Below are 26,920 nucleotides of genomic sequence, written 5' to 3'. Positions count from 1 at the left end.
GACAAGGAGAGGACTTGAGATCACCCACAAATGCTCCAGACAGTTGCTCCGCACGAGAAGACCACAAGACAGCAGTCTCCAGTGGGCTTTGGGAGACAAGGGAATAGCCATCTTGCTCAAACCACAGTTAGCGCCTTTAAGGACACTGGGTTTGCATACTTCCTTTTCTAATCACTTTCAGAAATTGCTTAACTGCTTTTTAGCTATTAGGAACCTCTGGATCGACAAGTCTGAAAACACTGGGTGAGTTTCCTTCAATTCTTAGCGAAAGAAGTTTTAAATACAAGTTTAAGGACTTAAAAAAAATTGGGGAAGAATAAACAGCAAAAGGGAGATTAGAACTTTGATTTCGGAAAGTTACAAATGGACTAAGGGTCCAGATGAATTTGAAGTAAGATTTTGGAATTAATAATAAGAATCCTTCCCATGGGAAAATGCTTTTATTCTTAATTTTTTTAAAAAATGATAGGATGAGACTTTGAAAGTTGGACACTAGAGGGAACCAGAAGGAACTAAAGAGTACAGTTAAAGGAGAAGAACACTTAGATTTGACTAATAGAGAATGAAGCAAAATATTTTAACACTGGACATACTGAAGAATATTTTTGAACAATGGACCCAGAATGGGAATAAGAAGACTGCTACTAGTAAAAATGAGTGAAAAAGATTTCAAAGGAAGCATGGGTTCAAGCTTAATTCCATATAGGGGACCTACCTGCTAGAGATACTGGGATTTATTTATTTGCAATTAAATAAGTGGTTTCAGATAGGCCAATTTCTTCCCACACACCCACATAGACTAGAGGAGTCTCTTTATCCCCAGAGATAAGAGAAGCAGCACTTCTTCCACCCCTGGTCTACAGGAAACCTTAAACATAATGTGGTTTGTTTAGCTTTGACTTCACACGTGCGTACGGCTCCAGTTGTGGCTTGTTCAGTAACCCACGAGTAAACAAGCAAAGGTAGCAGGTGCGTAAACCTGCTCTTGAGCACCTGATCTCCGAAAGCACGTTCGGACGTTCAGCGCCCGCCTCCAGCCACGCTCTTCAGTGGACAATCAGCCCAAAGCGCGTTCTTCTCTTCGCGCAGGGGCCCCACTGCTTCCTTTGCAACCGTCTCTAAGGTGCGCGGACAGAGAAACCGTTTCAAGCTCGGAACGCTCTAGCAAAGCGTTTCGCTAGGAACTGTGGGTCTGGTAGTCCAACCCATCTGAAAAATACTCAATCGGAAAAAACAGCGCTCCCCTGTTGACCGCTCCCGACCCCACCCGTCTGCTTTGACCAATGAGACCACAGTTCCCAGAATGCACCACTAAAGACTCCGCTTCTGTTCCTGAAGCATGACTTATGACAACAATGTCCCTTGTCAACAAGGGGACGGCACTAAAGACGGAAGTTATAGCGAAGTCTCTTTCCGCTCCAGTCAAAACCCGCCAGAGAAGTCTGACGCAGGCAATCAGAAGGCAGAGTTCTAGCGTAGTCAAAGGTCCTTCTCTATGATATTCTGTCAACGGCTTCCGTTGCTGAGTGTTATATCATAGAGATAAAAATGTCTCAGTGATTCGGAGGAGGAAGTTGTGAGCAAGTTTTGCACCGCTCCCAGAGGGCGTTCCGGCCATAACTTCCGAAGCTCTATTGTTTCCAGAACGGCCCTCTCGACGGTTCTCGGCGATTCTTCTCTATGGCTCCGCGCCGCCGGAGCCGGAGGGCGGCAAGAGCACTGAGTCTTTGAACGAGGCGACCGTGGCGGCGGCAGCGAGGGGCGGGGCAACCGAGCTGGAGCCGATGGAGCCCGGGATGGAGGCAGAGACGTTGGAGTCCAGGATCAGTAAGTTGGGGAGGACCGCCCGGGTTTATCCCTAATGGCAGCAGGTGCTTCGGGCCTGCTTCGGAGGCAGCTCTTCTTCGCGTGACCCGCTCGCCCTCACGTGCTCTCCGGTTCCCCTTTCTCATCCTGGGATCGCTGCTTGCTGGGAAAAGGTTGCCGCGGACAGACGTGTTTGCTGGGCGAGGAAGAGACCTCTGCCCCCCGTCTCCCCTTTAGTCCTGGAGATTTTTTACTCTTGCCCGGCCCAACCTGAGTTACCTCTCACCGACTGCCGAGGTTAGGGTCTGTTACTGTGTCCAGAAGTGAAGCTTGTAAGTGGCTCAGTCCGATCAGACAACCAAATCCCGAGAAAGAGGTGCTGCTTTAATCATATACTCGATATGGACAGTAAATATATCGCTGGTACCAGATAACATTGGTTTCGAAAGAGAATTCGGAACATGTTTAGTGTTAAATATAATTCATCAAAATCAAGGCATGTTCGAGGGGATATTTGTAATATTTAGTTGCAGTGAACTCCCCTAAATGAGGTAGTTTGTAATTTGCAAAATGATTGTTCTTAATACCTGTAAAACTGGTGAAGGGAACTTTGGCCCCCAAAAGTTTTTGTGCAATGTTTTAATTGTTAAGGTACAGCAGATTCTGTGTATTTGTAGAATGCCTTGCTGCTTCTTTAGTATCTGTTCATGCTGTGACATTTTCCCCCTCCTTTTTGGTCTGACAGCTTTATTTTTTAATCAAACTTGCAGTTGGCAGAGTAGATGAATACTATATATTCTTCTATTTTGTAGGAATGGAAGCTGTAGCAAGTTTCTTCTCCTGGCTATAGTGCAGATGGCAGCAATATTGAGTTGAGGTGACATTGTGATAATGATCAATTATTTTGAGAGGGCTTTGATTTGCATTTTTAAAAAATGAACATTTGTTAGTTGGTAGCATAGACAAATAAGACTTGAGTTTGGTATCTTCTCAGGAATAATGTGCACAACTTAATTTTTTTTCTCTATCACTTCATGTTCCAATTTCCATTCGTAGGGCTACCTTATGTTGAACCAGATGTTTGGTTCAATTTGTTCAGGACTGTCTACTCATTTAGCAACACTCCCAAATGTTAAATAGATATATTTTTTGTTGCAAGGTTAGAATAAGTTATTGAAGACTAAGCCTGGGACCTTTGTTATCTAAATACATGGATTACCACTAACTATGGCTTCTCCCTGCTGTCTCATTTCTGTTGTGTCTGGTAGCAGCATTGCAATAAAGCTTTTAAAACTTCCCTTTCTGCATAATATGATTGGCAAATGGTCACTGGCAGACCCTTATTTATTACTTCTGATTGCAAGTAAAAATATTTAAAGAAAACTTCTTTTTCTGTCTTTCAATTCAGATAGAGCTACAAATCCTCTAAATAAGGACTTGGAATGGGAAAACATCAGTGCTTTTTGTGACCAGCTGAACAAGGAATTAGAGGGGTTAGTATGCCTGATCTCATATTTGACTAATATCTAGGGTTTACACAATTTTATCTGGGCTTGTTACTAAAAAAAAAAAGTCATAATGAAAGAAAAATCCCAAAGAAGTATTCTGAGGAAGCTTATGGCTGTGTCTGCATCCTTTTGTGTTTGCCTAATGTTCAAAGTTTTTGTTTACTTAGCTGTAGGTTACTAAATTAACCCACTAGTCCAGGTTTGCAAAATCCTCATAATTTTCCCAGGCAGTTCTCATCAGCAGCAGCTGATCTATGAAATGTGGGATGCTGTCCAGCAAAGCAGAGAGTCTCTTTTGCATTATTATGCACACCTCTACTGCTCCATAGATCTGCTACAAGCCTGATTCACAGTGGACAGCATCTGCCTGTAAGGCAGAGTGGTTTTTCCACTTTACTGGGCAGTAAACTATCAAGCTGGCTTGTTTTGACACTGGGTTTAGTGCTCATTCAGAACTGCAGGATTTTTATTTTGTATTTGATTTGATTTCAGTGCCATGACTTCAAACCAACTCTGGGCAGCTTTTTTGAGAGAGCCAGTCTCCTGTTTTGTGGTGCTGCTTCCCTACATGCTGATAAGCTGTATGACAGGCTACAGAGAGCTACCTGTGGAATGGTTTTTGGCAGCTATAACCTGCTCTCTTCTCCTGGAGGGAAAAAAGATAAGAATGGTAGCAGAGGATAATTCCTTAGATTCCAAGGGAAGTGGCAGGGCTCCAGAAGCCTGAGGTAGCCAATAGGTGCCAAACTCTCCCCATCTCTGAGGTATCACCTGCAGAATAGTCAGCAAATCACATCAGGTTTTACTCACTTGCACACTGGCTTAAGGGGGAAAACACTACTTTAAAGGTGGGATAGCCAAATGCAACTTAAGCCTGTCTTACTCATGAGCTGAGTTCAATTTGAAAATAGTGTCATGGGGACATAGCAAAAACAAGACATTAGTAGAGCATGTTTATATTGTGGTTAAATGCAAATGGGGAAAGGTCCTATGTGTGAAAGAAAAAATAAATAGTAAAAACAATTAGTTAAGCAAGGCTTTGTCTGGGTAGGTATGTATAAATCAGATATTTTTTAAAAACACTACAGTTAGTGGGTAGATTGATATCTTGTATTGTGCAAATTTGCATAAAGGATAGACGGTTTATATTGATGCCTTTTGTTTTAACAGACGATGTTAAAAGAATTTTCAAAATGTTGCTTGTAAGCTCTCTATCAGTAGTTAGGCTCTCCAGCACAGGTTTTTCTGGATTTCTTGGAGTTTTCACTAAGATATTAAAACTAGGAGTATGTTTTTATGGGATGGACTAGAGTCATAATCAAAATTTGACCATACAAGCACGTATCTCCTAGAAGTCAACTTCAATCAATTGCTTAGTATCACTTAGCAATTTGTGAAATTGCCTTGGCTCATGTGTTTGCTGCAAAAAGTGGTATAATATCTTAAAACGGGTACAAAGCATTTGCAAAATTTAAGAAACAGTGAGATTTTCTTGAAGCCAGCTAATAGAAAATAAAAAATATGGAGACTACACCAAGGAAAAGTGGGATTTTAGACTCATATAGCAATAGGCAGCATCTCACCAACACACCTTCATTTTTCATAAAGTGTCAGGCTCAAGGTGATCTGAAGGTGGTCTGAAAAGAATAGCCTCTGGATTGAGAGATCATACTCCAGTGAATGGTGGCTAACCAGTTATTATGAATGTATAATAATTAAAATAAAATGGAGATTAGAGAGATCCAGATTCAAGTCTCAGCTCTACTATAGAATTTACTGGGTGAATTTGGGCCAGTCAGACTAACCTCCTTCATAATGTTATTTTGAGAGGAATTCTCACCCCATGTGCACCATTTTGAGCTTCCAAGATGTTGGAGGTAAGACTAGTCCATTTTCCCCAATATTACTACAGGTAGTCCCCAGTTTAAGAACAAGTTCCGTCCCCAAGGTCTGTCCTTAAATCGAATTTGTATGTAAGCCAGAACAGTATTATTGTGTGACGAGACTTGTCTCTTTTAACCAAAGATTCACCCAAAGATATATTTTCCTCACAATTGTGTAATACTGTATAAGTAATATTGTGTAATTAACTCAAACCATTGTGTATTTAATTCGAATCATTGTGTATTTAGCTCAGATTTTGCTACATTAGGCTCTGTTCGTAACTATTGGTCATCCTTAAACCGGGTGTTCTTAACCCAGGGACTACCTGTACTTCATTAATAGTTTCTGTGACTCCATTAACTGTTTCTATATCTCACTTTCAGCCCACCTTTAGCAACTCGGCTCCTAGCCCACAAGATCCAGTCTCCGCAAGAATGGGAAGCCATTCAGGCTCTCACAGTAAGAAGTCATGAACTGTATCCTGCTTGATTTACTACAAGTTGGAAAGAAACAATGCTTTTTGATAACTACCTGAATCTGAGGAATTATAACTTATGCAATCTTGGGGGTTGTGTTAGAATATGTTGGAAGAAAAGTAGGATATTATCAAGGCTGAATGTGAGAGGTTCAGGTTGATTATTATCTCTCCACACCCCACTCTGCACTCTGACTTCAAGGACCATACCTTTGACAGATACAGACACTTTTCTTTTTCATGGGATGCCAAGTATTTGAGAACAGACGCCATAGCCTCACTGTTTTCTGGTTTCTAGAAAAATTGCAGTTCTGTTTGATTATTTCTTTAGAATGATGAGGCGTAGAATTTTGGCTTCATTATAACTGTATATTTTTATGACTATGGCTTAATTAAGAGAGGGTCTTTCCAGCACTGGTATGTCAACTGAGACATCATCCTTTCTAGAAAAAGCCATGTGACACTCTTTTATGGCCCTTTCCATTTCAAGTGAAAATTGCATTTCCTAGGCTTTTTAAATTTTCAGCTTTAAAATACCTATTTTTAGATTCTTGCACTGCTTTTAGTTTTACTTTGGTTTTATTCTCTGGCAGTTTTAGATTATTTTAGATTTTTATAACATGTATGTGTTTTGGTTTTTAACTTAAAAAGTATCCAGAGACCTTTGCCCATAGACAATATAGTAAATTGATAAATATATTCCCCATTCATGTGAAACAATTGTTGTATGAATACATGAACTCTAAAAGCTAACCTTAACTGAATGTATATCGGTTGGGAGTCCTAAGTAATGAATTCTAAAGTAACTGAAAAAGCCCTGATACAACCTGCTACTCCCATCCTCACAAATTATGACCACAGCCTCTCTTTATGATTTTAACTGCAATCTACTTCTAGCAGGAGTAAATGCTATCTGTATGTAATCACTTGGGAAAGAGGAAATTCTCATCTGACTATGAAGTCTATTGACATTTGAGATTTTGGATCAGGTGTCTAATAAGCACACTCCTGTTCAGTGCTCAGCTCGGTGTTTCCAATGAATTCTTGTCATCTGTGCCTACAACAAAATGAGAGATAAGAGGTCTCTGAGTCTTTGGGAACAACTGGCACTTTTTTTTCCTGGCATAGTAGAATTTGTGTCATATTTAACTTATATTTTATAGAACAGGTTGTTAGCTCATGTTCATGTACATTTGTCTGAATAAGGCATTCCTGAGCTGAGTTCTGGAAGCCATAATATGGGTTGTTTATTTTTGGCTTAGCATGTTGTTAGTATAAGGTGATGCTCTCCCAATAGCCCCAAGGTGGCTAATTCTGTACTGAGCCATGGTGGGATTGCTTTTAATTTTTTCCGTACTTAAGAGACAAGAAAGATAATGTGCACAAAACGTGTAGCTCTAAACGTGATCTATTTTCAAATCTGTGGTCATGGTTTGTAATTTTTGGCAGAGGAGCAAACCTTTATTATCCTTCCCCAAAATGGAACTTTCCAGACATAGGAGAATATCTGGAAATTATAGTCCAATATCTAGAAGGCACTGAGTTGAGGAAGACTGGTTTGCATTATTGTTGTTTTTAAGTAGGGAGAAAAAAGTTAATATGAAAGTTTCAGAAGACATACTTTTCTAAGTAACATTCTTCTCAGTTCCCATCCCCGTCCCCTTGTTCTATTGTATTCTGAAGAGAATGGGGAACTACTGGCACGTGAACTTTTAGGGTCACTTCCCGCTCTATTTTGCAGGTGCTAGAGGCCTGTATGAAAAACTGTGGCAAGCGTTTTCATGATGAAGTTGGCAAGTTTCGGTTCCTTAATGAGCTCATCAAGGTTGTGTCACCAAAGGTGAGTCATTATTACTAGTATGTCAGGTTCAGAGTGTAACTTAGGCAGACGTGACAGAGAGCAATTTCATACTTCAACATGTGGAATAAAAAGTAATATTATTGGCATCACTAAGAAAACCTTGTATTTTGACTCATTTTAATTTTAGTCCCATGATAGCATATTGTAAATGAAAAATGAAGAATTGCTAATGGTGGCTTAATCCATTAATGTCTGATATTGTCAGGATTGCAACAGTTGTGTTTGTCTTCACCTTCCATCTAGAACCAAACACATGACACTTCATCTTGTGCTTGGTACAGAACACCCTAGAAGCAAACACTTGTGTTTTTCTTTAACTCCTTCATGTTAAATATGAGATGTGATTATTTCTTCCTCAGTATCTAGGAAACAGAACTCCAGAGAAAGTGAAATCCAAAATCTTGGAACTGATGTATAGCTGGACATTGGGTCTTTCTCATGAAGTGAAAATTACAGAAGCATATCAGATGTTAAAAAAACAAGGTGGGATATACTTTTCCTTGCCCAGAGCTTTTCACATAGGTGTACAAGAATGTAGAAGTTCCTTTCAAACTTGAGTTGATACCTTGGGCTTTTTATGTTCAGAACTACAGAAATACTAAAGGGATGGTGTTAAGAACTGGGAATTTCTTCAGCCCCAGCTCATGTGTTTGCAAACACGCACACGCATCCCTCTTTCGGCCAGTGCTTGCCCTCGAAGCAGCTGTTTGACTCTTAAAGATGCAGATAATTAACATTACATTTATGTTAAATTTTTGTTACTGTTGTTGTGTCTTCATGTTTCTAACTTGTAAGCAGTGTGTCTAATTTGCCCAGCAAGTATAGAAATGAAAATACAAATATATCCCAAGAAGTACCTTGCAGCATTCAATCTTCCCAGCATTACGAACTTCTCAAGAGAGTTGGTCTTTGCCAAAATATGATAATTTGAATCTGGTCAAGTGAGAACTCTGGATTATTTATTAATTAGCTTACTAAGCAGAATGTTAGAAGGTACTTTGTCAAATGCATTTCTGAAATCAAGTTATATCTGTGACATTCCACAATCTATTAAGAAAGTTACCAAATTAAAAAAATGAAATCAGTTTAGTCTGAGAAGATGTTATTACAAATCCACGCTGACCGCTACTAATTACTGCATTGTTTTCAAGGAGTTTAGGTCACTTCCTAGGTACCAGTATTAGACTGGCTGGTTTATAGTTTCCAGATCCTCCTTTTTCTCCTTTTTAAAGATAAAGTTAACATTTAATCTCTTCTGCTCATCTGGCACTTCACCAGTTCTCCACAATGTTTCTTTTTTAAAAAATACTTTTATTGAAGACTTTTACAATACTAAAAGATAATACAAACTAAAGTCAGAAATAAACGAATAGAAAATAAAAAATACGAAGTGCAAAGAAAAAATAATAATTAAAAAAAAAGAGAGAAGGGATGGGAAAAAAGTATTTAAAGAAGTGACTCCCTATCTTCCTTGCAACAAGTACAAGCAAATTAAAATTTTCCCATTCCCATTGTGGTTAGATACATAATTAACTTCTTCCCATAACCCCCCCCCCCCATTTATCCAGTCACAAATCCAAAAATTGCTGTCATTTCTATCCAGGTATTGGCAGAAAGTCCATGAAGGGTTTCCAGAATTTTTAAGGACATTTCTTATTTTAACCCTGATCAAATAGATTGACTTTATATTCCTCCCTTTCTCAAACATCCTTAATCTTTAATTCATCAAGTTGCTGTCATAAGGTTAAATCTCCATTCCAACTTTCTATCTCCCATCTCAAAGTTTTCTTCAAGGCTCTAGAAACCTTTTTTTGTAAATCCAATAATAAGTCCTTGTCCAGGTCATTTTCCATCTCTTGATATGTCATTTGTATTTCCATTCTAACAATCATCTCTGTCCACAGTTTCTTCAAAATATTTCTATATCATTTGGGATTTTCTCTTCTACATCTTTGAAATCTTTGATTTCTTTAAAATCTTCTTCAAGAAATATGTTGGCAGGTGTAAAAATCATTGCTGTCAGTTTAGTTGTAAGCTTTTCTCCCAGTGCTTCAAAGATCCTTTGAAATGTCTTGAGCATCATACCTTTACCTGTCATTTTGCAAGTTTCTGCCTGGAACTTTAGTCCCCTTTAGTGTCCCATTTCTGTACAGGTAGTTCTGTACAGGGTTAGGAACACTCAGTTTAAGGACAACCCATAGTTAAGAACAGAGTCTATTGTAGCAAAATTCAAGTTAAATATACAATGAGTCGAGTTAAATATACAAAGGTTCAAGTTAATTACACAATACTACTTATACAATATTATTCAATAATACTGTTCCAACTTACATACAAATTCAACTTAAGGACAGAGTTTGGGAATGGAGCTTGTTCTTAAACTGAGAGCTACCTGTATTCACAAAATCTCAAGTTTCTTTATTTTAAAGTTTCCACTAATAATTTCCTTCCTTGTAGACTCAACAATTCACGTTCTCACAGAAATGTTGTTTTGTTTTATTTACTCCATTTTTCAAAGTTCTTAACAAAAGTCCTAATATTCCAAATTCATCTGGTCCTTTAATCCATTTAAATCTTTCTTAGGTTAAATTCTTATTTAGCTTTTTTCCATTTATTTTATGTTCTTAAATTCTTTAAACTGTAAGTTAATTTTTCTTCTATTTTGGGATGAAATTTTACTCACCAGGTGGATTTTCAGACTTGTTTGGAAGACCTCTTTTAACTTTAAAATAATTGTAATTCCTAAAATGATTAGAAAGTGAGATTAGACTAATTTAGTGTCCTTAAAGGCTGTGCTGCAGCTGAGAGCTTAATGGCTTCCCTCATCTCCTGGCACTCAGACCCACGGGTGAACCACTGTCCTGTGGTCTCTTCGCAAGGAACAGCCTAGAGCACAAACAGGCAATCTCTCGTCCTCTCCTTGTCTGGAGAGGTTCCGTCAGACTGAGCTTGTCGCTGGTCCATTGGTCATTGCCACAACAGCATCTCCGCTCATTCAGAGTTGTCTAATTTGCCATTTTCCTCACCCAGAAGTCCCAGTTCTCCACAATTTTTTGAAGATAATACATACTTTCAGCCAGACCATCAACTCGTTTCTTTAGTACCACAGTATATAATTCATCTAGTCCTAGAGATTTGAACTGATTAATTTCCTGACAATGTCTCCATCAGTCCCAAGCTTCAATCCTGCTCCTTCATGCTGGTCTTTACATTTGCCTAGTGAAATCTATACTCACTTGTTTGAGAGGACTGAGCCAAAAGGTGAATACTTTTGCCACCTCCATGATACTCTTTAGCATGTTAACACCATCATTGAGCATTTGTTATATGATTATTTTCCTTTTAATTTGAACCTATCTAAAGAAGCCCTAGTTCTTGTACTGGTCTTTGTTCCAGTACAATCTCAGTTTAGCAGCTTTATTTTTCCAGACACCCTCTCTACAGTTCCATGCTATTTGTTTGTATTCTTGGTGACATGTCCTTGTTTTCATCCCCTATATGTGTTCTTTTTTAAAAATTCAGATCTTTATTAAACACATTTTCTTCTGCTATCTTTGTCTTTCTTTTTTTCTCATGGTATTTGGTATTTTCTTATGGTATTTGGTATTGCATCTCCTTTTGTTAAGGAGAGCCCACCTATCTTGATCTCCTTTCCCCATTAGCTTCCCTTGCCATAGGAGTCTTAACATTACTCTGAGTTTATTAATATCCATGTTACTGAAGTCCATATTCAACTACACTGAGTTTATCTGTCTTTAAGATGAAGAACTTGAGCACTGTATGGTATCTTTCGCCTATGCTCTTCCACTTCCTTATTAGTTCATATCATCAGTGATAGTCAATTCTCTGGTCCATTCCTCTACCTTTTGAAGGAAAAAGTTGTCAACAAGACAAATCAGGATTTTTCTGGAAAGATTGTGCTTGGTGCTCTGTCTTCCAAAAGATTTCAGTACAATAAAGTCCCTAATCATTGCTACTTTGTACCTCTTCAGAAGATTTACAGTTCACTTTTTGGAAGGCAGGCTTTGTCCACCTCTTGTCCATGGTTGGATGGGTAATAGGAGAAACCAGCAGTAGTTCCTCCATTTGTTTTAACTGGGAAGCTGTCTACTTCACTGTGACGTTCATTTACTTGGAAAAAGAGGTCAAATTGGGGAGACTCATAAATTGGCCTGATATGGAACATGTCTATTAAAAAGATCTTACTTTTGGCCACCTGGTGGAGATGAGGCAGCTGTGTTTTTTTCCTTGTTCATATGTACATTGGAAAGAGGTGTTGTAATATTAACATCTATAATTTTCGGATACAGATAGAATTGTCCTCTCCAATGCATTTCTACTCTTTATGCAGAAAAAGAGAGAACTCTTGGTAGGATCTTTCCTTTCCTTCCAGGGATTGTAAAATGTGACCCCAAGTTGCCAGATGATGCACCTTTCCCTCCACCTCCTCCTAGGCCAAAGAATGCAATCTTTGATGATGAAGAGAAATCCAAGGTAAAGACTAATTCATTGGCTAGATACTTTACAGTAATTCCTTTGCTTTATCTAAGACTTGAAGCTCTTAGCCTTTTCAAGATAGCACATCACCTGAAAACGCTTTGGGTGGAAAGTGAAAATGAACCCTTAAATAGTTAGTGCAGTGGACTAACACTAGCAGATTTTAGTATGTTTGGATGAGGCAACCTCTGATACTCTGTTTTTTTTCAGTTTCCATCATTCTTGACTATTGTTTGGATCATTTTTTGTTTTGCTTTGTTTTTGTTTTTAATGGACTGGTGGGATCTGTAATCAGACAATTTCTGGAGAGCCCAGGTTGCCCTGGTCTGGGTAAAAGATGAAATTGTCTGTATGCATAGTTATAACAATGGCCCATACAGTTCAGTATAATATTGTTAAAACAGATTGGCAACACATCAGAGGTTCACTAAACGTCCTGCTTTTCCTGCCTTAATCAGGTTTAGAAACAGCCCCTGAAATCTGGCTGTCTATCTTAGTACATCACAGAGAGTGCAACCCAGCTCTAAAGAGAAAGCAGAAAATATTAAATGTATCCTTACCCTATTGTTGATGGTTATAATATTTTCTGGGGTATCTTTGGTCTGTATCAAAACACATGAGGCTGAGGTTTCCAAAGGTCTGGTTGTTTTAAAAAGATGGCATTATGTGAGAAATAATGCTTTTAAATTATCCAGTTCTCATATCTCGTATCTATTCCTTCAGACACTGTTCCATTGTAAGCTGTTCTCAGAGGTCTCTTCTGATCTTTGTGCCTTTGCAGATGCTGGCCCGCCTGCTTAAAAGTTCCCATCCTGAAGATCTCCGAGCTGCCAACAAACTCATCAAAGAAATGGTTCAAGAGGTAAGCCTTGCTTGAGACATGCTTCCACCTCCATCTGTCTGTAATTGGCATTATTCAATAATCTTTTCTTCAAGGATTTCTTGCTAGGGATCTTTCTCACCACAATCTTGTGAACAAGCTTAGTCTGAGCAAGCGAACTGTATTATTAACCAGAGATTTCAGTTTAGATTTTGCCAATATAAAACCACTCTTTTGCTGTACTCATACTGATTCAAGCAGCTTGCAAAATGGAAAGCTAGGATGCATTGAAAAAATGGCTTTCAAATTTGAGTGTATTCACATATTTCATGGGGACCTTTCCTATGCATGTGGAAGGTAGAGGTTTCCAAGATTCAGAAATAAAATCTGTTCTTGAAATACATGTCTAGTGAACTATTAAAACTTTCTGTGGTGGCATATCATAGTGTCTGTGGTTGCTTAGGGGGCTGAGGTAGCATTCAGTGATCCTGATAAAATAATACTGGATGGTGTCAACTGGGGTCCCTTCAAAGTCATTGAAGAAAGCAGGATTGCCATGTTTTACATTCTCTAATTTTCTAAGGATTAGGAAAAGGACCCACTTGTAACCCTTCCTCTTCTTCCAGGACCAAAAGCGAATGGAGAAGATCTCCAAGAGAGTGCATGCCATTGAAGAAGTAAATAACAACGTGAAACTGCTGACTGAGATGGTGACTAACTACAGCAACGGAGAGATGAAGGAGAGCAGCGAGGATCTCATGAAAGTGAGAAAGGAGATGTCCATATTTTACATTTTGTTTTGCAACAAGTCCTAATGGAGGATTTGAGATTCATAACTATGAATACATGTAGCATTCTTACATAATAAGCAGCAAATGTCCCCCTTACGTTTGCATGAAGAAGCTGAAATTGTTAGTCCAATATCCCCTTAGAACGCATAATTGAAAACACTGATGCTGAGGTAATGTCTATGTGTCTTAACATAACAGAGCTATTCAGTGAGCTTGATTTTCTAATTCTCAGTATCTCCCCGGTTACCCTTGAGGCTCAGCTACCTAATTATTTTTTTGTTGAGCCAGTGGCTGCTTTACATTTGTGTCTGTTGCTTAAACCACATTCTGACATGAGTAAATCAGTCACCTGCATCCAGCTAAGATTGGCAAACATTGGTGTGCGACTGTGCTAATATATTTATATGTTCAGCAAGTTTACTATTATTTTTAAATAATACCATCTAAATTACTTCTAATACTATCGCTTCGTTTACTGTTAAGTTGAACAGGTTCCAGATCACATTATACCGCATTTCATTTTTGACATAGTGTTTTGTTCACTACAGTCTACTCCATCAGAAATATTCCCCACATCTGTTGACATGGACTTCAATCTACAGAAAATCTACATGTTAAGATACTTGTTAATCTTTAAGCTGCCTCAGGACTGCTTATCCATTGCAGCAAAAGAAAACAAACATGGTCACCTTTCTAATCATTATTAGCATTTGAATAGCTTGTCATGTATAATTTATTTTAACACCCTTTCAGTTTCTAGATTGGGCATGCTGTTGGGAATTCTGGTAGTCTAACACTCCAGACGTATCAGGCTGGGAAAGACTGATAGAATCAGAAACTGATTAGGTGATTAATCTGACTAGCCTCCAGAAGGGGGCAGAACATCCTTTTGGCTATTTGTGTCTACCAGATTAGCCTCAGTAAACATGCTGCACTACTAAGGCATTATGATAGTTGCTTGGTTTGGCTTAATGCATTGGATGAATCCATTTCTTGGCTTATTTCAAAAAGCACCGTTAAAACAAACCTTAATTCAATGTATGGTGTTTATCCAAGCATTGAATTTAGCCTTTAAACCTGAAATTTAGCAAGTGATGTCAATTAATGATAGAAAAGGTGTTAATGTTGCAGGGATGGCCCAGTAAAAGAAATTACAACTGTTTCTCTTGTTGAAATAATCAGTTACAGAACAAACACTGCCTGCTCCTTTCAAAGGTTATAAATCCATGAATAAAATGAGGAATTACCAAACTGGAATGGGAGCATGTATGCATGCATGCATCTCACTCAGGTGCACTCCTCAACCTTGACTTATCATGTGTAGTCACAAATAATATGAACCCACCCACCCACCTCTGGCCACCCAGTTAATTGCAAATGGCTGAGCAAGAATGAAAAGGCAGGTGCTCTTTTAGGATCTGTTGCTTCAAGATCACCCAAATACAAGATCCAAAAAATCTGTTCTCTTAGGCCACAGTGTTCCTGTCTCTTGATACTCCAGAGCTCTTCTGAGTGGGTTTCCCACTTTGTATTTCGCTTCTACTTTTTTCCTTTTGGTTCTTTTGATGTGAATCAATTTTATAATTTCAAATAGGTTCACACAGATGTAATTAGTAAAATAAAAACACCCCAGATAATTGACTATGTATCTTTATGCCTGGAAGTGCATGTAATTATGCTGAACTTTAACATTCCTCATTATAGGAGCTGTATCAGCGCTGTGAGCGCATGAGGCCCATGCTTTTCAGGCTTGCTAGTGACACAGAGGACAATGACGAAGCACTGGGTAAGTACAGCAGTTTCCTTTGAGCAAGCGTCCAGTCACACAGAACAATTTCAGGTAAACTTTAGAAAGCCAACAGACTCCTTCACATTCCATTTGAGTCTTCCTAATCATGAGTTCCTGGATTAAAGTGAGGGCAGACTTACCTTGTGCATAGACTTTGTGACCTTCCACTTCTGGCATCTTCTCTGTTCTCATCCCCTGCTGAGCATCTGTGTGTCTCCACTGTTTTAATCAGGTTAGCTAGTTGAGTAGAAGCAGAATTGCTCATAGGTTGCTGGGTAGTCTTGCCACTCGTACACTGATCAAGAGGATTCAAACCTTTCTATTTACATTGGCTGGATTATGAGCCGTATGTCAACCAAATGTTATAAATAACTATTTCAACTAAAGGCTTGTAACTAATAATATAGGTTTAAAATATTATTTTTATTTATTCTTGTAAAAAAGTTAATGTTAGGCTCTATCTCTATTGTTGTGGAACATTTGATTACCCTGTGAACCCTCATTTTTATAATCCTGATCTTCTTGTTGCAGCTGAAATTTTGCAAGCTAATGACAACCTAACACAAGTGATCAATTTGTACAAGCAGCTTGTGAAAGGAGAGGAGATCAATGGTGAAACTATGGCAGGTTCTCTCCGAGGTGAGGAGGCTGGATAATAGCTGCTGACCTAAGAGGAGAGGGGTCAGGGTCTTGTCTAAAGTAGAAATCTGAATGCAAGATGATTGGACTTTTTAATCTTTTTATCTCCTATACCACCTTAGGATTCAAAAAGTGATCTTACATGACTAGCTCACTCTGATTTAGTCCAAATCTAGGACTGGGGAAATAGAGCAGTAATCAGGAAATTAAAACCGAGGGGAGTTGAGGTAGGGTAGGGATTTTCGCAGAGCAATCTCTTGACTGACATAAGGGAGTGATGGCTAAGAGCTGTGTTCGTTGCTCCTCTGTTCTTCTTGGTGTAGACTTTGTTTCCTTTTTTAGGTAGCACTTCTGCACTTCTGGATCTGTCGGGGTTGGACATGCCAGCTGCAAGCCCCGCCTACCCAGCCATGCCAACTTTCTCAGGCAGTAGCTCAGCAACTGTGCCAGAGCAAAGCAGCACCGTCTCTCTGTTGGACGATGAGCTCATGTCACTAGGTAAATCCACGCTTATACAGGTTCTAAACGTGGCGTGTGAGCAGAGCAGAGTGGGCCAAATGGGGACACTTTTTAAAAATGAATTTAAGAAGAACTTATTGTCTCAATCTCTTTGTTTCCTTAAAATTCTGCCGTCTGTGGAAACAGGTCTTGCAGGATGTCTGTGTTTCTCAAATGTTTAGCAGACCTTTATGAATACCAGTTGCTTGCTCTGGGGTAGCTTTTCTTCTATAACAAGTACCCGTGCTGGTGCTTGTGAGCACATGGGTTACTCCTGGGCACCCCATTGAAGATCCCCTGATACTGAAATGTATTTCCATATGTTGTGATACTTTGCAGAAATCTGTTTTAACAAATGTTCTTAATATAGTATTCTTAGCATGCACTCACTGGCTAATTTAACAATTCCTTTGTTCTTGAAAGTTAAGACATACATGCATAATCATTCCATGCATATGTGACTCAACTTGTAAGCAGTCAAAATATTTAACGTATTAATTTTACTCTTCCTTAAAGTATAAATGAATATATGAATGAATGCTTGCATCCTTTTTGTATCCTGCTGTAGAACAATGACATTCTGAACAAATGGCTTTTTAATATGTATGTGCTTATGGTCATGGCCAGCTCCCTTGTCTGCTTTGAATCTCTGCTCCTCTTAGCCCAAAACTGAGATAAATGTATGGATCCATTGAAAAAGCTCAGGATCTAATTCTCCCAGTACATCAGTATTAAAAGAAAACAAGATTTTTCTCTGTTATGTATGTATGTATCTATGTATCTATGTATATTTGTAGAATTGTGATTTTCCATGTATGTCTATTCTGATTAAAGCTTTGGAATAGCATCCTGACAGAGATCAAGCTAGGCCCTCCTTGTTGGTTTTCAGAAAATGTTAAAATAGAACTATTTCAGAGAGCATTTTGCTAAGTTCATGCATTGCGCTATGCACGTTCACCTTTTTTATTCCTTTTATTCTTCTATTTTAGTTTATTATATTGTGTATTGGGGGGATTTTATGACTGTTAGTTAATTTACTATTTTAATCATCCCTTGGATGTTTTAATTTGTTTTCTATATTATACATCCTGGAAGCCACTGAGGCTTACTAGATTGCAGAGGAATACAGCTGCAATAAATTCATATTGTTTGGGACACCTCACTTTTAGATTAATGGGATCTCCCTTCTCATGCCTGTTCTTTCTGATCCCCTGTCTAGGGCTTACTGATCAAGCAACTTCCTCGGTCCAAGGTACAGACAACAGTGGGTGGAACAGTTTCCAGGTAAGGGGCTTGGTTATCAGAAAGCTGAAAGGACAACATTGGTTGATAAACCCTATAACTTTGGAACTAGAGATCAATGGAATAATAAAGCTGTGACAGCAGATTCTTTAGGCTTATGTAGCATATTGTATTAAGTGTTAGCAGAACTTCACGGAGACTGTCAAAATCAAGAATAATGCTTCAACCAAAATGTATCCAGGTTATCCAATGGAAATCTTCATGTAGATTATTTCAGCTGATTATTTAGGTCCATAAATGTGCCCTTGCATGTTGAAATTGATGACATTTCTATAGCATAAGTACTTGAGCAAGGTTGTGTGCAGTTTCCACACAGACGTAACTTTTATGAAGGAAATCCTCTAACATGAGTTCTTGGTTTTCTGAGTCTGCTGTAACTTCAAATTGTTAGATCTTGATTTGAGAAGATGAGAAAGAGTCTTATTTCAGTTGAAGCAGATTCAGCTAAAGTGTGAAGCAAGCCTCCCATTCTCATTTTCCGCAACTATTTTTCTGTAAAGCAAGGGAGAACTTACTTTTTTGGAAGGGATATCAGAGGACCAGCAACTTGAGCTTCCCCTTTTCCATGCAAGCATTATGCTAGGAAGCTTCACGAAAAGGCACACTGAATAGAGATGACCACAAATAAGTAATCAAATCCTTGTCATTCCTTGAATTGTATAGACATTGTGGCCTCCATACAAATCTGTTCTGCTGTGCAGAAAACTCTGGACTTTTCAGATCATATCTGGGAGGACTGCAATTATTTGCAGTCTCTATCAACGTGTGAAAGAAACCTACGGATTTTTCAGCGCTCAATGTTGCATGTTCAGAGTCAGTTCTTTATCCAAGAGTTGTACTTAATCTGTTCAGTTTGGCTGTGCTTTTGTGGGGAGGTGTATCAATTTTTCTTCTTTTATCTTAGTCATCTGAGAGCCCTGAAGTCAGTGTCCCTTCAGGACCACCAGCTCCAATGGGGAAAGTTGATGCTGGACTGCCTGCATCTCCTGCTGCCTCTAGTGGTATGGATGATCTGGATCTACTGGGCAAGACTCTGTTACAACAGTCTCTTCCCCCAGAGTCTCTTCAAGTCAGATGGTAGGAAGCAAGGAGGGGAAGGGCAGAGAGTTTCTGAAAAAGGAGTAGTGTCTGTGAGGGGAAAGCCAGTTTTTGCCCTTTCTCTTGAAATTCTCACTCTCTTTCACACTTTGCAGGGAGAAGCAGCCACCTCCTCGGTTAACACTGCGTGATCTCCAAAACAAGAGCACTTCCAGCCTATCTCTGAGCACTAATAGCACTCCATCTCTCTTTCCAAATCTCTCTTCAAATCCTGCTGCCACCCTCCCCTTGGAAAAAACAGCACCTGTTTTGGCCCCTCAGGGGTCAACAATTCTTTCTGGAACTGCAAGCCTTCCAGCAGGTCTCCCAGCTTCCACATCCCCCCTAGAATTCTCACTGATGAATGTCACTGTGCCTCTGGAATCTATCAAGCCAAGTGAGTTTGGGCAAAGTCTTGGAGAACGGCCTTACTCCAAAGTATATGGCTTAGTTCATTTATGCAGGTCACTTGGAAAACCTTTTTTCTGGTTTGTGCAAAGAATTCTTCTCGACTTACATTTGTAAGACACCCACAATATCTTGACTTGGCTTTTGAAAGCCAAGGGAAGGAGGTTGAGGGAAGTTGAAATTTGTGTTTACACAAGTTGAAATTCGAAGGGCAACCAAGCTAAGGAAGGTGGAATTTTGGGGGTGGGGGGGTGGACATTCTACTCCTACCTCCTGACTGTAATTACATTTAGTCACTGGCTGATTGCTTCTTTAGAATGGACCAGTCAATATTCTCTCTTGTGTTTTTTGCTTCTCCTGGTACTTCATGCTAGGCAACATCCTCCCAGTGACTGTGTATGACCAGCATGGTTTCCGTGTCCTCTTTCACTTTGCCAAGGACTCTCTGCCTGACCGGCCTGATGTACTAGTAGTGGTCATCTCTATGCTGAGCACAGCCCCTCTGCCCATTAGGAACATCATCTTTCAGTCTGCTGTCCCCAAGGTAATATCTTTATGCAAATGAAAATTCCATGTTCACCTACTTTAACTTGTTTGAGGACATTTAGGAAGTAGTAAGTCACCTCCCTTCCTGAAGTTACTTATTAGTTCTCTTTGCCTACAACTTGTGCTGATTTTTCCAGTTGAGTTAAGGAGAAGTCATAACTTAGTGGTAAAAGGCATGAAAGGCATTGGTTTCATACCTTGCTTTCTCTTACTCAAAAGGGGATTGCTGATTAGCAGTTTAAAATGTTAACATCTTTTTAAAAAACTAAGGCTTTGGAGAACTACTACCAGTTACAGTAGAATAATTCTGCTTTTTGTTTGAGGTTAGGGTTTCACTTTCATACATTCATGTTGATCTGGAGGGAGAAAGTCCCATGGCTGATCAATACGTTGATATACTTCCATGCTGCCCTTGGCACATTGATTGCAATAGCCTGTTCCATGAAATAATTGTGGTTAGCTAGTCAAAGATTTAAAAAAATCAATGATTGCTTTCATATTTCCCATTCTCTGCTTCCTGAAGGACAAAAAATCTAATGCTTCATAAAGGCGATAAAACAAACTTAAATTAGAATTATGAACTAAAAGATCTGAGAGGTCATATTATTAATCAGACTTCTGATCCAGAGGGAGATGTTTTAGAGAAATAATGATAGACCTGCTGGATGTAGTTTTATTTAATTTATCAATCCAATTTTTCCAGAGGGAAATACAAAGCCCACAACCTTTCTAACTAGGAAGTGCAATTGTCTGACTGCATGGAGGCAATTCATGTTCTTTAATGGTTAAATCATTGAATTGTTCTGATGTGCTTTTATTTGTGCAGGTGATGAAAGTGAAATTACAGCCACCCTCCGGGACTGAGCTCCCACCATTCAACCCAATAGTGCCCCCTACAGCAATCACCCAGGTCCTCCTGCTTGCAAATCCACAAAAGGTAACATTACCTCCTTAGGGAATGAAGTGGACTATGTTCTTTGCCTAGAGTTGTCTTCCTTAGAAGTGCTAGTAACCCTAATCTACTCCTTACCCTATATTTACATTCCATTGTCCTTGACAGAGAAATCTCAGCCATCATCCCAGAGTCCTTCTCTTAATTCTTATACACTTTTTTGTCTGTCTAGGAAAAAGTAAGACTACGATACAAGCTGACCTTCACCATGGCAGATCAGACTTACAATGAAATGGGAGACGTGGACCAGTTCCCCCCTCCAGAATCATGGGGAAATCTCTAGTGCCACAGCCAGCATGCTGTGTCAAATTTCTAAAGATTCTGCCTCGCTTAGGACCAGAGCCTTCCCAGGATTGGCTGCTGTTTGGACCCTGCTTTCAGACTGCAAAGGCAGGCACAGGAGGATGAGACTCAGAGAAGAACAAGAGGGGATGCCTGTCTTGGGGTTGATGGGACAAGAATGATTGAGTTGCTGTCTGTTCTTATTTGATTTCTGAGTCCCTTATGTTCATCTTGTTGTCTCACATTATGCTTTTCCTTCAGTGGAATAGTGTCAGCACAGATGAGCTTTGAAGAGACACTTTAGATCTTCTTCCTTGCAGCCTCCCCTTCTACTGAAGTAATATTGGGCCTTACATGTTCCCATCATTCATCTCTTTCACTTCTGCACAAGCAACCCTGACATGTGCAGGTTAATAGATCGATTCTGTTTCTTTTTGCTGCAACACAAAGGCTTGATGGAGCAAAATAAGTACCCAGTATTTTATCACAGGAGAACCAGTTGGCCCATTTAAAGCTTTGTGAGTTAAACATCTTTAGGACTACAGGGTAGCTGTTTCTGTTTTGCTCATGAGGCCCTTATTTTCCCAAAGGCTAGATAAGGGGAGGAATGTTGGCCTAATTCTCATTATACTTGGTTAACACTGTAGGAGCCAGAACTAGACTGAGTTAACATGATGGGCAACAAAGATTATTATGGAAGTCTCAACACTGTTCTGCCCCATGCTTTCCTTTTCTGGGAAAGGTAGCAGACTATGCCAACACGCTGCATGCAGAAAGATGCAGGATCCATCTTCAGGTCCACGTTGTATGCAAAGCTTCTAGCTTCATCTTACCTAATTCAGTTTTTGAGACCCATTAGAATACAGTGCTAGGAGGTAGTTGTTGAGGGGGAGAGAGAGAGATGTTCCCATAATATGTTTCCCTTCATTACCAGCTATAGCTGTCCTCATTTCCATAAAATGGCATGCTCGGAGATGCTCGGCTGGGAAACATGCAGTCTGTGTGGCTGATCAATTTATTTTCAGAAGCAAAATGCCCATGGAAATGTTAGGAGTTAAAGGCTCAACTGGTTTCATAATAAGTTGCTCCAAGAGGGATGAAATTAAGATTTATAAGCAAAAACAATAAATGGGATTGAGATGGTGAGTAACATTTTTACCCAACTGAGTTGTATACTTTCTTCAGTCTGTAATTAGTAGGTTTTGATGGGAAGTCCTTTCTAAAGTTGGGTTCTGCTATGACTGGATACTTTTAATTTCTAGTCTCTTTTTCAGGTTTATCTTTGCCCCTTACTCTTTTTATAGAGTTGATTTCATTTGGGTTTTGAAGTATGTTTGTTTGTGTGTGTGTGTGTGTGCGCGCACACACACACACACACAATTCTGCACATAGAAAACAGCCCTAAAATAGTCTGTGTGAAATCTGCTGTATTAATGAGAAATAAAAAAAAAAAATTCTTCCCTAAAGTGCATTCTAAGAATTGGGACCTCTTGAAATAGCCTGAGGACCCTATATAGAATTGTAGTCTTGCAAGTCTCTTGTCTTTCTCCTACTGGTAATTTATAAACTTCCTTTTGAACTTGAATGGTTTGCAGTCACTCTGTTTTTGGCCAAAACGAGTGGTGACTCTTCACATCAAGACTTATATGGAACTCTGCCTGTATCATCGCTATCTTGGGCCAAATCAGCACTATGTACAGTATACTCTGCACTTTAAAAAGATGTACTGAGAAACTGAATGTATTATGCAAATATCTCATTTTTTGTATACTTTATGGTGTTTCTACTAGTTAACTGAAATCTTGCCTTTGTGATTTGGTGGCATTACTGGCACAGTTTTTTATGAGTCCGATAGGCTACAAATGTAAGGGCTAAGATTCTCAAGATGCAAAAATCATCATCCATTCCTTGCTTCTGGATTTCTGTAACGTGCTTGGGATATATGCAGGTATTCATGACTGCTTTAAGAGCTGTCTTTGAGACTGACCCTGACAAACACTTGGTCATCCACAAATACTAAGCGTTTTTATAAAAATACTAATGCGTTTTTTTAAAATAATGACAAATTACTGATGTGTTATGCAGATCACTTGACTTAGTAGAGGGATAAGTGCAGGAGCAGCCATTTCCAGTCATAATGAGTTATGTTCCTCAGTCTCAATTCCTGTTTTAGTGCAGAAACTTCCAGTGCGACTTTAAGATATGAGTGTATCAACCACAGTTGCCCCCATATTTCATGCAAGGTAGTGTTTGTATGGCAATCTGTACAACAGTTACAGAGGAACATTATTTTTTCTAAATTGGCAGAAAGCAAGAGGTGGCTGCAAATGCTAACCCTGGTATTAACCCTAGTAAACCTTGTCGCCTGTTCTTCCTACTCCTGTTCTAGGCAGAGCTGTTGTAACCTCAAACTATGTTATCGTTTGTGGCCAAATCTGCTCTGTGTATATTAATAGCTTCCACTTCCTCTTCCTCCTGCTGCTTTTTGCAGGGCCTCTGCAGCAGTAATTTCTGCTGTGTGATGCATAGCTGGATTCAGTGGGAAAGGGAGGAAATACATACTTGCATTTGAGATATAGCAGCAGGTACTGGTTGAGATTGATGCCTTATTTGGGGACCTGACACTGCTACTGTCTACAAATTTCCATCACGCATAACTCTTCAGATTCTGTCACACTCTTTAGTGAATTTGCTTCCTTTTCTAGTTTTGCAATATTCCTGGTGGGCGTTATTGTACAATAACGAAATGTTTAAATCTTCAGTAATACCTTCCTCACATCTTAGTTGATTAGGATGATTGGATTTTAGAAAGGAAGCGGACAGTGCCCAGTAAGAAAGAAGTATAATGATTGGCAGTATGCAGCCGTGGTATACTAATAAACCTCAACAGAGAAGCCATAGTTATTCCACATGATAAGGGTAGCCAGATCCTTCATCAGTTCTGCAAGTTGTGAGATGGTGACCGCAACCTCCCAGAAATGAATTTCCTTCATATTCCATTAATTTGTGCAAGAAGGCAAATGAGCTCTTTTTTACCTCAGCGGAACTGGAGTTTAATGTCTTAATAAACTACCTTGATTTAAGTAAACAAGGAATAGAAAAGAATACCTTCCCTGACTTGCCCTCTAAAACACCTGAGAAGCATACTGGATAAGACAGACTAATTTTCCTCCTCTGTTAACCAGCATGAATGATCATGTGCCATCAGCTAGGTGTTGACTCTCAGCAACCACATAAATAGGCCCAGATGAGTCCTTCAGATCTTCCAACAGTGCATCCATTTCTGCTGTGATCATTTCCATCCATTTTGCTGCTAGTCATCCTTTTAGGAATTCAGATTTCTCAAGACAGCTAGGTCTTCACATGAGTCCAAAATATAATTTGAGCCTGGATATCTACCTTGAATGAGAACTCTGGATTAATTTGTTCTGTGATCCATTTGCTCTTATTCTTGGCTATCCATGGTATTACTAGAAATCTTCTCCAACAACATTCTAAAATGTCAAAAAAAAATTTATACATGCTCCTTCAAAATTCAACTTCTGCTTCAATAGAGTATCACAGAGAAAACCATTGCCTGCACAATTCTGATTCTTGCAAATACAAACATTTCACAGCCTCTGAATACCTTTTCCAAAGCTTTCATTGCTACCCTACCAAGTGCTAATTTCTTCACTGCTGGTACCTTTATTGTTGATTGTCAATCCTGAAAGGTAGAAACTATCTACCACTTCAGAATGTTTATTTGTCAATTTTAAGGCTGTTGCTGTACCTCTTGTCATTAGTTTGGTCGTCTTTATATTTAATCTTAGTCTCATTTTTTCCAGTGTGCTCCCTGACTTTCATTAACTAGAGCTTGCATATCTTCTGCATTTTCAACTATCAGAGCAGTGTCATCAGCATAGTGCAGATTTGTGATGTTTCTGCCTTCAGTTTTAAGTCATCTTTTTTCAGTTCAGCCTCCCTCAATAAATTGAGTGAATCAGGAGAGAGTATACAATCTTGTCTCACCCTTTCTTGATATGAAGCTAGTCTGTTTAACCATGTTCTGCCCAGACTGTGGCTTCCTAGCCTATGTATAGATTTTGTATGAGATCCCTGAGATATTCTGAGATTCCCATTTTCCTAAGGACATTACTGTACACAGGTTGACATGCTCAACAAAATCCAAGGTGTTTCTATAGTCAGTGAAGCATATATTGACTTCCCTGGAGTATCTTTGGCTTTCTCAGTTATCCAGCACACATCAGCAATAATGTATCTTGTTCTTCAGTCTTTTCTAAAACCAGCTTCAACATCTGGCATTTTCCTTTCCAGGTAAGGCTCTAATCTACATTGTGTAATCCTAAACGTTTTGCTGTGAGATTAAGAATATTGTATAATAGTTTGCACATTCTGCTAAATTTTCTTTCTTTGGTATTGGCATGTGGACTGACCTCTTCCAGGCTGTAGGCTACCCTATCATTCTCCTGATTTGCTGGCATAGTTTGATTATGTTAGCCCTTCGAGGTATTCCAGACAAGAAGCACAACAATGAATACTAGCTCTATCTTTATTATAAGGTTACATTAACAGAATCTTACAAAACTGGAAGTGTTTCTCCCCTCCTCTCCTTTTACTCTCCAGAAAACTAGGGAGAGTCCCTTCTGAAATGCTTCCCAGCCCTCTCTCCTTCTGTGGGCTGAGGTATCATTTTAGATGCCAGTTGTCCAGTTTGCAGCTCTTCCTCCTGTCTCCCAAGGTCAGTCCCACATACCGTTACAGATTAGAACTTTTATTAATTCTGTCACTTGCATATTTCTGTAGATATTCCATTAATTCTTATAGGCTTCTGTCTTGCTAATGACTGGATTGCTGATCTAACTGCATTTTCTACTACTAAAGGTTCTTGAAAATAGGGAATATCTTCTATAAGGTATCCTGGAACAGATATTCCTACTGTTCGGAATTTCAGTATACTCCTTCCATCTTTATTTGATCTTCTTGGAATCAGTTACTGGCATTGTTTAGTATACCAGTTTGAGATTGGAACCTCCTTCTGAGTTCAGAGATCTTTTCAAAAACTTTTCTTGTTTTTCTGTGTCTGTTTTCATCTTTGATGTCTTTATAGTGTCATTGTAATACTGCTTCTTGTCTCATTCAGTTACTCTCTGAAATTTTTGTCAAGTTCCTTCCTAAGATCTTTGCCTTTTTTGACTTTAAAATCTCTTTGCTATTTCCACCATTTCTTCTGAGAACCATTTTGCTTTCTTCTGTTTTTGATCTTTGGCAATCTCTTTTCACATTCATACTTTGATTTTATTCCATAGTTCCTCTGGTTCCCTATCAATGAGGTTCAAGATTTCAAAACAGTTCCCGATCTTGAAAATGGTAGGCATACGCTCAAGATCATATTGCGGAAACTGATTGCCTTTTTCTGCTTTAGTTTGACTTGAAACATGCACGTGTGTAGTTCATGATCTATTCCACAGTCAGCCATACCTTTGCTGTTAACAACTGAGCTCTTCCACCTCCTTGTATCAATAATATAGTCAATCTGATTTTTGTGTACTCCATCTAGTGATGTCCATTTATTCAGGTGCCATTTTGGTTGTTTGAAGAATGTGTTAGCAATGAAAAAAATAATTGGATTAGCAGAAACAGATGAGTTATTCTGCTTCATTTCTGTTTCTTAGACGATACTGGTTTTGTCCTTACTATTTCCTACTTTGGCATTCCAGTTTCACTGAATATCGCTGATGCCTACTTGCTTTAGTTAAACAGCTGGGATGACCTTCACACCTTG

General features: G+C 39.1%; 1 protein-coding gene across 1 annotated transcript; it reads left to right on the top strand.

The window, feature by feature from the left end:
* Positions 1–1,445: 1,445 nt before the first annotated feature.
* On the top strand, positions 1,446–22,720 carry GGA1 (golgi associated, gamma adaptin ear containing, ARF binding protein 1). The gene is made up of 17 exons (XM_007423221.4): positions 1,446–1,827; positions 3,215–3,299; positions 5,582–5,657; positions 7,415–7,513; positions 7,894–8,017; positions 11,928–12,028; positions 12,813–12,893; positions 13,478–13,615; positions 15,347–15,428; positions 15,963–16,070; positions 16,413–16,568; positions 17,788–17,852; positions 18,775–18,947; positions 19,064–19,344; positions 19,730–19,899; positions 20,728–20,838; positions 21,026–22,720. Exons 1-17 carry the CDS (start codon positions 1,785–1,787, stop codon positions 21,134–21,136), a joined length of 2,004 nt encoding a protein of 667 aa, XP_007423283.2. The 5' UTR covers positions 1,446–1,784; the 3' UTR covers positions 21,137–22,720.
* The last annotated feature ends 4,200 nt before the right edge of the window (positions 22,721–26,920 follow it).

Source organism: Python bivittatus, unplaced genomic scaffold (genome assembly GCF_059951505.1).
Source record: "Python bivittatus isolate LINGU-HERP-01145 unplaced genomic scaffold, Pbiv_v1 ctg000330_np1212, whole genome shotgun sequence".
Classification (NCBI taxonomy): domain Eukaryota; kingdom Metazoa; phylum Chordata; class Lepidosauria; order Squamata; family Pythonidae; genus Python; species Python bivittatus.
The sequence above is the reverse complement of the archived record's forward strand: the minus strand, read 5'-3'. Positions and strand labels throughout refer to the sequence as shown.

Excerpts from the sequence above, each read along its gene's own strand:
- GGA1 (XM_007423221.4), top strand. The coding sequence starts at position 1,785 with ATGGAGCCCGGGATGGAGGCAGAGACGTTGGAGTCCAGGATCA. Across the intron at positions 5,658-7,414 it reads AAGCCATTCAGGCTCTCACA|GTGCTAGAGGCCTGTATGAA; the intron begins GTAAGAAGTCAT and ends TCTATTTTGCAG. Across the intron at positions 7,514-7,893 it reads TCAAGGTTGTGTCACCAAAG|TATCTAGGAAACAGAACTCC; the intron begins GTGAGTCATTAT and ends TTTCTTCCTCAG.